A 16,707-nucleotide genomic window follows, 5' to 3' on the forward strand; every position below is an offset into this window, starting at 1 on the left:
GCATAGTGCTATTGGAAAAAAGCAACACAACACAGGATCAGAGCCTGTAAAGGGTTGTGGAAGCTTTATTATTTAGCCATGGCTTTGTATATTTTTTGACTATTTTATTGAATTTCAGTTTCTTAATAAATGGTTTACCAGACCAAACTTGATACTGAAGCTGTGTACTGTGGGTGTTTGTTCTGTACTCTTGTCACTTTGTAATTTTGTTCTTTTTTCATCATTTTTTAAAAATTGTTTTGTTCATGATTATTTACAGTTTAAGTGTTCATTTACATTTAAATATATGCAAGAGAGACATAAAGATATTACATGTGGATTCATTTTCAGATGAAAAATTAAGAAGTTATGTGAAGTTCATAATGTCTGGGTCCAAGCAAGAGAAATTATTTCATTTTTGGGTCTTGAGCAAAAAGAGTTTTTATCTTATGTTATCTTACATTGTACTATCTTATCTTATCTTAAAAAGAGCTTGGGCCTGTCTGACCTACATTATGACAACTACCTAAACTCCATTTAATACTCAAGGCATAAAATTCTTCATGTTCTTGTTTTCCTTTTTCAAACATTTACTGAGGTCTTTCTTTGTTCTGTCGAGAAAAATGATCAAACCATGTAATATAATGGGGTGAGGTGGGGGGCTTAACATCAAATACCACATTAGCCCTGATTTTCTGATGCAACAAGATGTTCTAAGCACTCCTGTGTAATTTTTTTGAAATTTTCATCCAACCCCCCCCCCCCCCACACACACACACCCACCCTGAAAATTACTTTTAACTCGGAAAATCGCAACTTTCACAGCTTCTCCACTCTTTTGTCCAGTGCAAAATATAAATATGTTCATAATGGGCCATCTAATGATCTTGTAAGTGCCATATTGTATCGTAAGAGTACTTTGTACTATGACAAGTCTAAGGTCAAGGTCATGTTGTAGGGCCCAACATTTTGAAGAACCCACATTAACAGCTTAATTCCATGAAATATGCATTTTGGACCATTTGGATGACCTTTGACCTATAATTTGACCTTGACACTACACCTTTTGTAGTGCAAAGCACTCTCAAGACATGACATGTCTCACAAAAAACATTTAAGGGCCCAGCATAAGCATACTGCTACATTGTACTTTATCAAAAGTGAAGAAGGCTTGAGAGTTGCCAAAAACCCCATGTTTTCAGGGTTGAAAAAGTAATTTTCGGGGTAGGGGGTGGGCTTGATTTGAATTTTTTTTAAAACATTTTTGTATTCCCAAGAAATGGGAACATTAGAAAATCTGGGCTAAAGTTGAATCTGAAAAATTTCCTGAAATAACCCCCCCCCCAGTAATAATGTTGATTATTAAATTAATGTGTGATGGTATGATATACTTCAAGATTATGCCCATTACATTCTATAAAATACTATTTCTTTTCATCTTGTCGTTTCAACCTGAATAGGCTTTTTAATTAATCTGACACTTATTGCCCCTTCCTCCTCCTACCTTTGCCCCCAGGTGAACACAGGGTGCAGGGTGGTAGCTGTTCAGGTCAAAGTCCATGATCACGTCCATGGGCAGACCCGGGTACAGCTCGGCCCGGCTGAGGCGCAGGCCGCTCAGGAAGCCCAGGACCACCAGGACGGTTCCGTAAACCGCCAGGAAGGGAGCAGACATCATGGCGTACTTCCGCCGGTCCCTCATCATCCAAATAATACAGGACCACACCAGCAGGGCGAAGGTCAGCCAGTTGTTGTAGGTAATGCTCCACACCTGAAACCAAGACTAGATCAGTTCATAGGTTCAGGAATTTTGATATTGCTGAGGCTCGGAAGTGGTTTCTGTGACATTTTTCAATAATGAGTGTTGGCTAGCTAACAGCCATAGGTAATGCTAATGGACTACTGTAGCTAGCCGTTAGCTATAAGATTACCCCTTTGATGCATGAATTATGAGAACCTTAGTCAAGATGTTTTTTCCTCAGTGCTTTTATTCCTCTTTAGACATGAAAAAAACAATGAGATTGAAATTTTTTTAATGAACCTATTTTTTATGGAGTTACAAAAATGTCCACTCAGCTGGACACCATGTGTTTAATTTCTGAAGCAACGACACATGTATTTAAAACGCAATATCAGAAAGTGACATACTCTGTGAAAACTATGAATAAAAACATTTTTAATGCAGTTAATCTGATGTTTCTTCACATTTTAACATACTCTAATACTAGTTATTACTCACTTCGTGGAAATAATATAAAAAAAAAACGTTTTTGTTTAAGAAAACTGTTAATTACAGTCTAATAACAGCTAGCAATTCATTTACACTCAAACATGTTAGTGCAGATCAGGTTTGTTTAGAACAGCACAGTTACAGTAATAGTATGAATTGCAGTGTATGAGATGATGCATAAGTGTCTATTGTGTTGACTAGTATGGAAGTGAAACAACCAAACCCATGAATATACAAGAGAACAGCTGTAGAATAACTGTCCACTGTAGTGACCATTATGAATGAAAGGGTGAAGAGAAGCTTATGCATTTTTTTTTTTTTTTGCTCAAAGTCTTTTTAAAGGTATTTATGCAGAAACTGTACAAGCTAAATATGTTACAGACATGAGTCAATACAAACAAGAACAATCCCCACTCATGGTCCAACAGAGCCCCATCCCTATAAAAAATATCACTGTACCATTTGGCAGATTGCCTTTGATTCTGCATACAACCAAGTATATTGTATACATTGTTTGCCTGATGAAATTATATACCAAATACACTTAAAAACAAAGTACATAAGTTAAAGTAGTGGTGTATGGTGGGTTTGGGAAACAAATAAAGAAAAAGAAAAGAAAAAAATTAAAAAGGGGGGAAGAAATTTTCAAAAATAATATATATATATATATGATAAATGCAAATAGAGAAAAAGTGATCCCTCTGAATCCTAAGTTCTCTATAATAGAGGGTCAGTCTGGCACAACATCAATATGGGTGACATCCAACTTCTCTATGTGCAGTAGAAAAGGTTCCACATATCATAGAATTTCTGAGCACAACCCCCTTGTAAAATAGTGCAAAGTCAAAAAGTGCAAAATCAAAAATAAAGACAAATCATAAAGCTATAACGACTATTTATAGCTGTGCACATGTTGATCATGCCACAGGTTGGATAGGGGATATACTCATACATACACCTATACACACATATCTACACACATATTCATATATTTAGACATGTATACAGATTATACATATGAGTACGGTTTATTGCAGCCTCTATGTAGCTTGTACAAGACGACACGATGCCTTATTTGTTGTAGCTTCTTTCATTATGTTAATCTCACTCTTATTAATCTTAATGCATCCATTAAGATCAATAATACTCCATAATCCAAATGAATGGAAAATTTATATTCAATCAAAATACACAAAATGTAACCGTATCTGTTTTGAGTGAAGCTTTTCTTAGTAGCTAATGCTTTTTTTGTTTATTTTGTTGTAACTTCTTTTAGATCTACTTTTAGATCTCCTCTATCACACAAACCACAAAAATCATTTTCATGCACTGTATGTTTTTGTTTAATGCCAAACATTATTTTCCACACAATTGTGAAAGTTGAATAAATCAGTATTATGAACTTTACCATCATGATGATCAGGGCACTGACATAGCTGTGTTTCTGCACCAATCGTCCAAAGATGACCAACCCACTGGGGCCTGAGGAGGGGGGTGAACCCTCTGTCTCCACATGACTCTGGACCTCCTCACCCTTATCCAGCATATGTTCCTCACCTTTTGATTCTGAATGAGAGAAAAAAGAGATTGGTCATGTTTCATAGATGTGATGTTAGTACGCTCTACTGGTATTATATGACAATTTAAGTTGATGTGTAAAAGCAAATAAAGGAGTGATGTTTCAGTAGGTGTAGTGTGAATGCACAGTATTAACAAATACGACTTCTTTACCTTGTGATGGTGAGTCTTCGCCTTCATACTCTGGTGGAGGGTAACAGTTTGTATACCCTGCCCCTCCTAATAGAGATCCAAGATCGTTTTTTTCAACATCTTGCCATGAACAGCTTGTTATTAATATTGCTGGCTGAGGAAATAAGGATACCTATATTACATTAAATTATAATCACACATTTAGAAAAAGTAATGGTTTTAGGGATATATTACTGATGCACTTCATTGCACAAAGGTGTTTTTTTTTTTTGTACATAAAGCTAGTTACCTCATTTGGAAGATAAGTTTCATCATCTGTGCTGCTCAAAAGCTGGAAATAGTATGGGGAGAAAAACTTGTAAATATGCATGTGAACTATATTAGAATACTCTTTTTCAAGTTGAATTATTTAGACTAAAACTAATTGTTAAAACTAATGGCCATTCAAGTTATGTTCACATTACCTCCTGTTTGTCTCCTGAGGTATAGAGGACTCTGGAGAAGCTGGGAGGAGCCTCTGGAGACTCTACTGGACTCTCACCCTCCATAGCAGTATCCTGAGGTGCGCAACAGTTTTTAAAAGCCTCTAGTGTAAGTAATGTCATTTTAATACTGTATGATGTGTTTGAGTCGACATGTTGGAGCATAAAATTAACACACATAAACTATGTTCTGCTAGTATGTGGAGGAGAAAGTGGTGATAGTATAAGTAGTAAGAGTTATAAATATCCCATCAAACACTTCCAGCATTCCCCAACAAACACAAACCTCTTCTGTGATGTGGACCCATTTGTGCAGCAGCGCCATTAGAGTGTAATACATCAGCAGAAGAACCAGAGGGTTGACAAAGTCGGGCCAGCTGACGTGGGCGTGCAAACCAAGACTGTATGGGTTGGAATTCTTTGTACGAATGACTCCTGTCATACCAAACAACCTGGAACATGAAGAGAGAAAGAAGAAACAGATCAGGTTAAAATAAGATGAATTTGGACAAACATTTGAATAAAAACGTAGAAAATGTGTTTTGCATTCTGTATCTTATTTCAGTGGCAGTAAAACACACCATAGTAACATTATGAAGTGTTAAAGGAAATAGCCAACAAAGTGAAACAGAAGTGAACAGAGAAGCCACATTCTAACATAGGGCTCCTGCTTACAAATATTTTGTTGCATTTTGCAGTCATTAACTATTTTTGCAAATAAATTGTATTTTGAGTGTGAGTGTATGGTGAGAATGGAGGCTTCTGTTTATCAAGAATGATTAGAAAAACAGTCTTCATTTGTCAGTATATTGTACATGCAACACACAAAAAAACTGAACCTCTGCATTTAACCCATCAACAGCTGAACATAGAGGAACACACCACATACTGCAGACTAGGAGCAATGGGCTGCCATGTCACCCAGGGAGCACATAAGAGGTTTAGGTGCCTTGTTCGAGAGTTGCAAGCCCCTTCTCCAACCCTCTAGGCCACAGCTGATAATATGTTCATTCCATTGCTTCTCTTGCTCACACTCGGAACTTTGGTAGCAATGAAACAAACTATTTTCCTAAAAAAATATATTATTTTCCTTTCCTGTGCTACTTTAGTTCTAAGTGGTCTTATTAGGAGGAATATGTGAGTGATCTTTTGAAAGGGACTTGGTTTTTCCAACCAGATTGGATTACAAAAGGAAAGGAATATGATGAAGTTACTGGTGTTAAAGTGACCCAGTAAACAAACAAACACATTAAAGCACTACAACACTGTGAAGTATTAACAGAGCAAGGACAGATGCATTAATGGACTAGATTAGACAACAGAAAATATTGTCCTGTTATTTAATTGGTGTTTTCAAATTTTGTGCTGGTGCAATGTTTCAGTTGGGCTCACTGGTGCTAATAGTGTCACAAGTTTTGTAACATGTTTGGGCCTGCAAGCTTTTCCAAAAAATTTAGAACAAAGGATCCAGTCTAACACCACATCAGATTGAAACATAGTATTTTATCTGAACCTAACTTAACCTTTGAATGACTTCTGTACCTGGCGTAGACGTCATCTGGTGGGATGAGTTTCTGGGCCAGAGGCAGTTGGTACAGATATAGAGCCAGCAGATGTCCTGCACTGAAGATGGCCATCATCACACATAGAGAGCTAAAGATGAGCAAGCTGATGGAACGGCTGAACACCCACCACCACAACAACCCAAGAAATGCCCCAAAGTAGACAGCAGAGGTGAGTGACGGCAGAGTGATACCTGTCCACATGCATAAACACACAAAAAAATGCAAAAGTAAATACAATTGAAAACTATGTAGATATTTTGAAGCTATACACATTCACTCCAGCTGCTGTACTGTACCTGCCAGCCCCAGCAGTAAGGTCACCACCACTTTCCCTGCTGTGTTCATGATGGCTGACAACAGCAGCCTCAGTCCAGCTGCAAATACTATCAGCTTCTGGACAAACTGAGGCGGACCAGACTCAACGCGCACCGTGGTCTCATCGGAGCTGTCGAAGGATGAGCCCTCTGTGTCACTTTCAGCTTCAGACTCTGAGTCTGAAGTTTCCGCTTCCTGCAAAACATGTGAAAGAACCAGACTGACAATACTGTGTGTTTCTAGTTTAACATTGTGTTAAAAGGCAATTTGAAAGATTATGATTAAAAGAAAAACTCCAGTTAGAAAGTTGTGATGTTGTTGCTGTGTTGGCTGCAGTCAACATTTACCATCCACTGTATAGATTATCTTATTTATTACAACAAGAACTAAAGTTAATTGACATGTCCCATTTATCCATGCATACTCCTAAATTTGCACTTAACTGTGATATATAGCTTGAACTGACACATCTCACAACATCTGATGTTATTCAAATAAACTGTACTATTATAGAAATCCTTGCTTCCACCATTTTCATGCTAGTGCCTGAGCGGTGTTTCATATGTGTAGCTACCAACATAGAGATGAGAAGACGGAAATGTTATGTATATGGCCATTTTTCGGAAACATTCTCAGCGTGACATTTTTTATAGCTCAGATATTAGCAAGACCATAGTCCAAGAAAACTTGAACTGAGGGCAGATGGGATGCAACAGTAACTCTTTACTCCTCTTGTGGTATAAAGTGGTATTACAGTTAGCAGGTTGGAATACCTGTGTAGTTTAAAAAAGTGTTGGGTATCTGTTTGGGTTTTACACTTAAAATACTACAGTTTTCCCTTTTACATCAGCTGATCAGGTTTTCTGTAGTTACCTCAGGGTTGGGGTGTGTGATCCCGTTGTCATGGAGACTAATTTGAGGAGCGGGGCGCAGTAGGTTTTTGCACAGCCTCACTATGAAGAGGGTAGAGAACAAAAGGCCCAGATCTGGGGCCAAGAGACGTACAACATTTCCAGCATCCACCAAACTGAATCTGGAAGCAAAGATCCAACCCACAGATGAGTTTATCATTGAACTGCTCTTCATGCAGAAACATGAATACATCCCTTAATAACATACTATAAAAATGTACACCCATACCTTACAATGCCCAAGTGGTAGAGACAGTCCTCCCAGGGACCACTACCTGAATAAACAGTAATCATTATTTTAGACATTTTTTATTGTATTGGAATAAATCATGTGTAATTGTTAGTCTTAATCTTCATTTTTCACAGGACTGATGCCTTTCACTTTACAAGAATTATTATTTTTTTACCATGTCGAGGGATGTAAGCGAAGGGGATCTGCATGAAGCACTGGAGGGTCAGGAAGGTCATACTAGTGTAGATGATAAACCGCAAGAACTGTCCGGTTTTACCTGATGAGGGCCACAAACAGAAACAAAAAACAAATGAACTTGGATCACATTCTTCAATAAATTGACAGCACATTATGACAATGATAGTCAAGTCATGTTATATTTTGACATCATTTTAAGGTAATAGGTCCCAAATGTCTTCAGCTGAAGACCCAAAATCAAGACCAAATTTACAAAGTAAATCATAATGTCTATACTGATGCCTTGATGACAGTGTGGTTGCACTTTACTGGAATGTTAGAACATCCTTTCACTGAGCGCAAGATAATGTCAGTAGTTACTTGTCTCTTTGTATTTTATCAGCTTATGTTATTTTTGTTGCACTTTTGTATGTTGTTTTTACCTTATTTCATCTTTTACATATCTAGATGGTCTCAAAACTCTTACTAGTCCAGTTGCCTTCATACACCACCCAGGCACACCATGACCTGGATGAAGGCGGTATTCTAAGAGATAGGTTTGTCTTACCATTACTGATAAAGTACATATGAATCTAAAAGAAGAGTAAAATATAATTTAACCACAATTTTGTGCCATTTTTTGATTTAAGTAGAGACAACATACACATACAGAGGTTCAGGTGTCAGAGTTTTCACAGCTTCAAGTAGAATTGAATGAGGTTTTTTTAGCATATTATTTTTTTCCTTAGTTTTTTAGCTCGTTTTTCTTATCAGCTGATGTAATACTACACCTCAGAAGACATTATACCTCCGTTTATGGAGACTGCAACAGCACTAGACATTTGACTTTTAATGGTACTACACAAACATTTATAGGAAACAGTAACTGATGGACCTCATATGCACTTCCAGACATTTTTAGAAGAATAGTGTCTCACAGATATTTGGCAGTATTTTACATTGAAATGGTTGTGTCTGTATGTGAGTACTTGAAGATCAATAAGTCAGCTCGAGTGAAATATGCGAGTCTGCATGTGGAGTATTTAAGTGTAAAGTTTCTTTTGCACAATATCAGCCAAGAATTTATTTAAAGGGTCAAATACCCAATTCAGTAATGATTCGAGGTCTCTGAAAAAGCACAGACTGATGTATGTTAATAAAGCAACAGCAACAGTGTATTAATGTTGAAAATGAACAGAGATGTGAAGTAACTAAGTACAAATTCTTTATTACTGTACTTTTGTACATTTTTCTTGTATTTGTACTTCACTTGGATATATTTTTGACAGCTTTTTACCTTTGTTCTCTACATTTTTACATAAATAACCTGTACTTTCTAGTCCTTGCATTTTCTAAACAGACTAATTACTTTACTTACTTTTTAATAGTTTTCTTTCCTAACATCAAAACCCATTTCAACATACACATAGAAAAGTTCATCCTCTTTGCGTTTTGAACTGTGCATGTTATACTTGACAGAATAGTGACATAAACAATCTGCAGGACAAAACAGACAAGAAAGCAACTTGACTGCAGAGAAAGGGTGTCGAATATTTAATATATGGTACAGAGAGAACTAAAACTAATACGGATGATCTGATTTTCAGGAGATTTGCACAGACACAGCCAACAAATACTGAGATACTTTTAACATTTATACTTTCAAAACATTTCAGAGCCTATACTTCTGCACTTTTAACTCAGTAAAGATGTTGAATCAGTATTTCTACTAGTATCTGAGCATTTTTGATATCTGATTTTCTACACCTCTACCTCTACAAATGCTCAGCTTGCATTGATTTCATGTTTAAGAGCATGTGTCAGATTCAAGATACACACAAACTTTATATGTGTAGGTATCCTTTTCGAATGTTTTTGTTTTAAACTTAAAAAAAAAATATTCTCCCTTGTTTTTGGGTTTTTTGATAATAAATTATCAAACAAGATAACATGATATTCTAAATTTGGGTTTGTTACTGACATTGCTGATAATGCTGTAATTTCAACATGGCCCCAGTCTACTGTTAGAGATGAAATTACAAAGCATTAATAGGTGGCTCAACATTAGCTGAGCAAGCAAATGTGTTGTTGATGTTCAGGATTTTTACTAAAAGCTTCGTTTCACTTAAACCTCTCTGCTTCCCAATAAGAGTTACATAATCACACACACACACAGGATGTACACACGCTTGACCACTTAGCTTAAGGAGAATGAGATCATATCAGAGAGATGAAGATAACTGTGGGATCTATGAGGCTTTCAAAGACAGACTGAAAGGCAAACAGTTTTTAGATGGAGGGTGAACAAAAGAAAAATGCTGTCAAAATGCTGACGTTACATCTTTTAATTCCTCACTGTAATTACCAGCCTATGTATAATTGATTTGACCATTCCAGCCACATCCCCTTTACAAAGTACTTTGAGGGAGGGGTTCAGGTACTTTAATTCATCTGATCAATACACGCACATATGCAATAAATGCACACACACATGCGATAAGTACGTATATCTTTATTCTTTTTATACATTGTTTTACTTTAACTCCTTTTCTCTCTCTTTTACTCCTCATCAATAGAACAATTCAAAGTTGATTAGATTTTTCTCAGCTCAGCAGGTTGTAAATGAGGATCAGGATAACAAACGCACTGCACAGGCTACAGTTTAATGTTTTCATCTTTAACATCTTGCAGATTTAATGCCTCCCCCCTGCATATACATTACAATAATGGTTATGTTATTGTTAAACTGGGGTGGAACAATTCACAGAAATCTCTATTAGTCCGGCCTGGGAGTGTCACCGTCCATCAAGACCCCTCCCTCGGTCCTTCTACTTCCTGACCCCTCCTCTCAACCCCTCGCTGACCTCTGGCACTTTTCAGATTCATGCAGTGGGTGGAGATCTGACTTAAGCTGGAGTGAATTATGACAGGAAAACAGCCAAAAAGACTCCACATGTTTAATGCATGTGATGACATTGGACTAGAATTTGTCCCATTGATTTTGAGTAAACACTAGTTTAAGTGCAGTTGGTTTGCTGGGTCCATCCTGAAGTAGATGCTAGAAAAGTGTAACCTCTGAACATAGTCTCATTGATAATATTTAATTAAACGTTGCAGTATTGATATAAAACTGAAAAACCTACAAAGTAAACAGAATAATAATATAAAACCTCTACAGCAGGAGGATTGTTTTACTTTGTTCCACATTGGGCACAGAATCATTATGATACATTTATGACGAGTGCTGATAATAATACACAGAAAAAATGTCAAATATGTAAAAATCTGTATTTTGGTGAAAACAGCTTAACCCACCACTTCCTGTTAAAAAACCTTTTTGAGCCTTTACACACATATCATAACAGAGTTGTACTTTTAGTTTGTTTTAGTACAACTTTACGTCATGGCATTTGTGTAAGTATATCAGTGTTAATACTTCTAACGAGAGATCACCTTTGCCTCAGATTCTGTCAAACCTCTTTCATTTTCGAGTTGAACTGAAGCCGTTATGTCATTGTTTGGAAAAAATGGGACACAGGAAGTCAGTGGATTTATCTTGTAAAGCTGCTGCTTTGACTGATTAATTTGTTTGTCGATTTTACCTGAAACAATGTCTTAAAACACCACAATGATACAATGACACAGGTAGCGAAGTGTCCTTTTTGTCTGGGAAGTCTGGTAGGTTTAAGAGCACTTCAGGGCCCGTGAGAAAGCACTGTGTAACAGCAATAAAAAGCAGCTAAAATAGTAAAATTACAGCATATATGTAAATAGATATTAAGTTTTTAAGTGTCTTTACCAGGTGGTAAAGCTAGAACAAAATCCCAAACTAAGCTTTCAGAGCCTCATATAGTTCTGCATGAGCGTCATGTGATCCAAATGTACCTGAACTAATCATCTCATATCAACACCTGGACATTCAAACACTCATCACTTCAGTTAGCAGGTGGAGTTGGACATAGGATTGGGATAAAGGTTCAGCTGAAAGAAGACAGGTGTTTTAGCTCCTGTGTGTCATTGCTATTGTTTGTCATAATAGCGACCATGTTTAGTCTTTGCATTAACATTCATCCTGAGATACATACATACGGTGTCCAAATGTAAGCCTGGCTCCTCTGATCTGACATTAGATGTGTCTTGTGTGATCTTTGCCAACAGATGAGATTTCCCTGCTAGATATGTAAATTAAGAACCTCATCAACAGCCTAAAACTAAGAAAAATATTCTGTAAAGGAGTGATATTTTGCTTTTTTTAAATGGAATTATGCATTTTAAAACATTTCCCAGTGGTCCACATAAACTGTAAATGCTATGCTTAGGTCTGAATTCTTCATTAATTAAACTCCACAGGTCCATCTTCAACAATATGTCTGAGTAATGACTCCAGAAAGGTCGTTTTGAACGCTGACCCTTTAAATCCAAATGACCCCACCCCCTTCCAGGTTTTTGACTGTGTGCTTTGTCCTGTTCAGCCACTTGAGTTTGTTAATACAATCAACAACTGAACATTTTAGGTAATCGGCTCAAAGTTTGGACATATTTTCAGGTTTTATTACAGCAGCTGCTGTTGACAAACAATTATGGCGGACTCGGAGAAGTGTTCGTCAGAAGTCTTGACCTTATATGTACAAATGTTGTGATGTAACTAGTTATAAAACATAATAAATTAAGAAGGAATTGAAACGGGTTGTAGAAATCCACTCGATTTTTGTTGGAATGAATATCAAGTGCTTTGCAGCACCTGGAGGGTTCAAATTCCAGCTTTATGAACTATTAGGGTCCAAATACACAAATAAATGAACCAAAGACTAATAAAAGTGGGTTTAGCAAAATATGACCCCTTTAAGTTGAACAGGCTGGATTCATTATGTTTCTTTGCTAATGTAATTTACTGGTCTGCTCAGAGGTCAGTGAACGTCGCTTTGAAGGTAGAATATTTTCTTGCTTTTTACTCACATGTTTGAGCTGATGCTGTGACTCAATCTTATATACAACTAAAATATCAATATAACAACTTTGACCATTTTTTTGTCGTATTGATTCTCTTACTTGAATTACAGTGTAGTGATTATTAATTAAACATCTACACATTACACATCTAAGTCTAAGGCATAATGTGAACTGTGGATTTCCTCACTGGGAATAAAGTGGTGTAGCAATTTTGTGTTCTCAGGCTTTTTTAAATTTTCAGGTGTCTTAAAGCACTTAAATATGTGCTGAGTTTCACATCACACAGACCACATAAGCTGAGTAAGTACTCCTTCAATCTCTCCTTCAATTTCTGTTCAGACTGCTAACAGAATATGGAACACTTCACATGCGCCTTTGAGGAAATATACATAGTGTGTTGGCTTAAAGATTTAGTCATTATTAAAACATATATTGTGTGGAAGAACCAATATAAAAAATGGAAAGAAACAAATTCTGCTTATTCAGTGAGTAACAGAAAAGAAAACATTCCACTGTGAAATCTGTGCGCTAGTATTTGACCCAGAAAGTGAATTAGATTTATAAAGAAATATTACAAATCCAGCCTATTAATGTTGAAATAAAAGCTTGAATTTTTAGGACTTCACCAAACTTGACCCAAAGGGGGTAAGACAGGTTGTCAATTGATAAAGTAAAATACATAGTTCAGTTCAGTTCACATTTTATTTACAAATCATTTAAAATGCATATGCAACTTGTATTCATAATTTACAGCAAGATATGATTTTGTACAAGGGTAACCCCAGAAGCTATCCGTAGCTTTTAACATCATTTTATGAAATAAAGTTGAAGAATAATGTTCTTTGGGAGAGTTTATTATTGTTGACCTCACCAGGCATGTGAAATTGAGGAGAGGCCTTAGTTGTAAAGGACAAAAGAAGACAAAACTTACTTAAAAACCTCAACAAAAATCACATAAAGGTTGCAACGAGAAGAAAATGACATATGACAGAAAAGTCAGTCATTTGTCTGTGTATGTAGCGTTTCAGTGTTTTGTTTCATTCATCTTTTAGTGTGTTATCACAGACACAAGCTGCACACCTGTGACCAGATTGCACCAAAAACTGCCTTTGCGTTACTATTATTTCCAGCCTGAGGATGTAACGACTCCCCCCTCATTCCTGCACCCAATTATCAACCTTTAAGCATTTTCCAAAATCATGTGGTAGACCTTAAGCACAATGGAGACCGATTTTATCCTGAATTAGGACACACAGAAAACTACAAAATACACATAAAATGTTAATTCTGCAGTAAAATCTCCTTGTTCTTCATTTTATGTATCTAATTGCTTGAAGCTTTCACAGCAAATGAAGAAATTTTCAAATAAATATTACATAATGTCCCATCATTTTATGGACAAAGAATGGAAAAGCTAAAACAGATAATAAATAGACAGTAACCTAAACCTGCAACCATTAGATCTGGGAAAATCATTTAATTATTTTTGGTGTTCTCCATATTCATTTTCATTGACTTGGTTTGGTGGTTCCCAAAATGCCTTAATGTGCTGTGCCTAAACATTAGGGAAGACCAAGTCATACAGGAAAAAATTATTAGACCATCAAAAGTCATCGAAAAAAATGGTTATGCAATCAAGTACTAACTCCTGTGTGTATCATGTGACTAAAACAGACAGAATAGAAAACATGGAATGCCTAAAAGCACTGTTTTTGTCAGTACAATGCCACAGCTATTGATGTAAGAACTGAAGCGATTTTGCTTATTATCAAGAAAACAATGAAAAATGGCTAGATATCAGGCATTAAATTAAACTCTTATGAGCTATTTTTGTTGTTATCATTTTGTTTGTCCAAACAAATGTACCTTTAATTGTACCAGGCATTTAAATGAACAAGAAATTGAAGAAAACAAGGGGTGGTCTAATAACTTTTTATGCGACTGTATGTTTGTAGAACACCTCTCACCTTTCATGGTGGCCAGGCTGGGGTTCGGCAGCAGTGGCAAAGTGAGCAGAAACAGGAAATAAACCACTGAGAGACCATTGTAGCGGAATGAAGAGGCTGAAGGCAGAGGAAAAAAAAAAGACACTTAATGTGTTCATTCTTTAATGAAGCGTAACTAATTAAAATTTCCAACCACCAGCAAAACATCATATAATCCATTTTTTATTCCCTACACCAAAAGAAAGACTGAAATTAATTATCAAATGTCATATCAAATGTCAATCTCTGTATCTATGCTTATGTTTTACCTCCACCATGAATTGGCAGCACACTAGTGATACACAATTACATGAGTTTAATTTATTTACCTCATTATACCTGAAAGAGAAATATATTACTGTTTATTCAACTTTAGTGTTGGTTACTTATCAGATTAAACATTTCCCCCCTTTCCCATCCAGTTACAATTATGTATCTCTGATTAAGTGTTCTTTTAGGGTTTAACTTGAAAATTCTCCTCCTTCATTAGATAAATAAATACAACAATCCTGGATAAAATGCATCTTCACAAACCTGAAAACAGGCCTGATTTTTTGACCGCATGAAAGGTTGATTTTATAGAGGTGCATGTTTCTCACAGGACGGTAGCACTATGAATAAATACACCATGAATATGAAGCAGTGCTGTAGCTTCAACCACCGATGGTACATAAAGTATTTAAATGAGCTGAACTTTTAACATCTCCAACAGTAAAATTTAACATATGTCTGTGTTTTTATGAGTTCGTGCTTATTTTACTTACACTGGCTTTCATGACATTTTAATTAAAATGAGTAAGATGAGTGCAATATTAGCTCTTATTCAATTAGATGAAATCATTGAAACATTTTGTAAATAATTCAGTTGAAGACATGAACAAGATAAACTATAAACCATCACTAGGAAGTGGCTAAAAAAGGATGCACCATAAATGGAGGACTGAATAGAGGTTGTAGGTGAAATCTATAGGATGGAGAAGTTGACTCTCTCTGTCAGACTTGATTCAGACAAATTCACCAATTATTGGAAAAACTGGGTTGATTTTGTATCACTATTAAGAGCAGATTTTACTTGATAAGAATAACGTACATATAGATCCATGTAAACCCTTGGTTTGTGCTACACACTTTAAATGTTCGGTGTTAATCTTATACAGCAGAAAAGGGTTTCTGGAAGGAAAGAATGGAATGGGAAAAATACTTGTTATTTCCCATTAACTCTATTTTAGGTTAATGTGTATATTTTTGCTATTTCTGTCATTGCTCCCCTGTATGAGTATGTTTTTGTTTTTTGTTTGTTTTTCTTTTCGTATATAGAAGTTATATACATGATGTAAAATGCTGCTGCCTGAAAATAATTTTAAAAAAAGATAATTACACAAAAAACGAACTATAGAAACAATACAAAAATCACAATAATTAGCACAATACCCAAATACATCACAATAACACTATTATTTAATCCTGCACACCTATGTACAATATATTCTTCTCATTTCAAGTCCTCAATTGAAGATTTGAATTCATGACATTTACTTGTAGTGCATTTTCAATTTGCTATTAATCCTTTTATTTAAATAAACGATCTGAATACTTCTTCCACCATCGGCTGTATCTCAGCATTAAAAGCAATCTGTGCATCTCTGCTTAGCGTTCCCTGTTCTCTGGCAACTAACACTGGAGCCAGTGATATTAAACCCCAACCCTGAGACACTGTTTGACAGGAAGCATTAAGAGGTCGGCTCTCTGCACCAGCAAACACATGTCTGTCTTTACTACAATAACTCATACTTCAATTGAAACCAGTACTCATTATAGGCAATATATTGCATGATATTAAAAGCCTGTGTTGAGGAATAAACCACATGAAATCGATTTGTGGTGATTAAATTAAATACCTATTCATTACAGAAGAAACGATAGTAGTATAATGTATGAATGGTACAAATTAAATGCCAGTATACTGTAATTCTTACCTGGCTTCACCTTTCACATGCGACCTAAACCTACTATACATGTGTATAAATAGGGTCACATAATTATTTAATCATACCTTATCAGGGCAATTTCTAACAGCAAAAATTCTTCAATAAACATCTCAACTCACCTGCCAGTAGGAGCAGTGGTAGTAATAAGTTATAAAGTATTCCCACCACAAGGTCCCCCGCCAT

At 36.0% G+C, this 16,707-nt stretch overlaps 1 protein-coding gene across 1 annotated transcript in view; it reads right to left on the bottom strand.

The window, feature by feature from the left end:
• The window catches only part of LOC115422599 (piezo-type mechanosensitive ion channel component 2), a 46,789-nt gene extending 30,082 nt beyond the window's left edge, over positions 1–16,707 (bottom strand). The window contains exons 1-13 of the mRNA XM_030138993.1: positions 16,644–16,707; positions 14,519–14,614; positions 7,600–7,701; positions 7,422–7,467; positions 7,155–7,314; positions 6,263–6,476; positions 5,944–6,157; positions 4,682–4,853; positions 4,384–4,476; positions 4,209–4,250; positions 3,941–4,073; positions 3,618–3,775; positions 1,484–1,750 (exon numbers count right to left, since the gene is read on the bottom strand). Of these exons, the coding sequence (XP_029994853.1) occupies positions 1,484–1,750; positions 3,618–3,775; positions 3,941–4,073; positions 4,209–4,250; positions 4,384–4,476; positions 4,682–4,853; positions 5,944–6,157; positions 6,263–6,476; positions 7,155–7,314; positions 7,422–7,467; positions 7,600–7,701; positions 14,519–14,614; positions 16,644–16,707 (1,761 nt within the window). The remainder of the gene's footprint in view (positions 1–1,483; positions 1,751–3,617; positions 3,776–3,940; positions 4,074–4,208; positions 4,251–4,383; positions 4,477–4,681; positions 4,854–5,943; positions 6,158–6,262; positions 6,477–7,154; positions 7,315–7,421; positions 7,468–7,599; positions 7,702–14,518; positions 14,615–16,643) is intronic.

The sequence above is a fragment of the Sphaeramia orbicularis genome, chromosome 7 (assembly GCF_902148855.1).
Source record: "Sphaeramia orbicularis chromosome 7, fSphaOr1.1, whole genome shotgun sequence".
Classification (NCBI taxonomy): Eukaryota; Metazoa; Chordata; class Actinopteri; order Kurtiformes; family Apogonidae; genus Sphaeramia; species Sphaeramia orbicularis.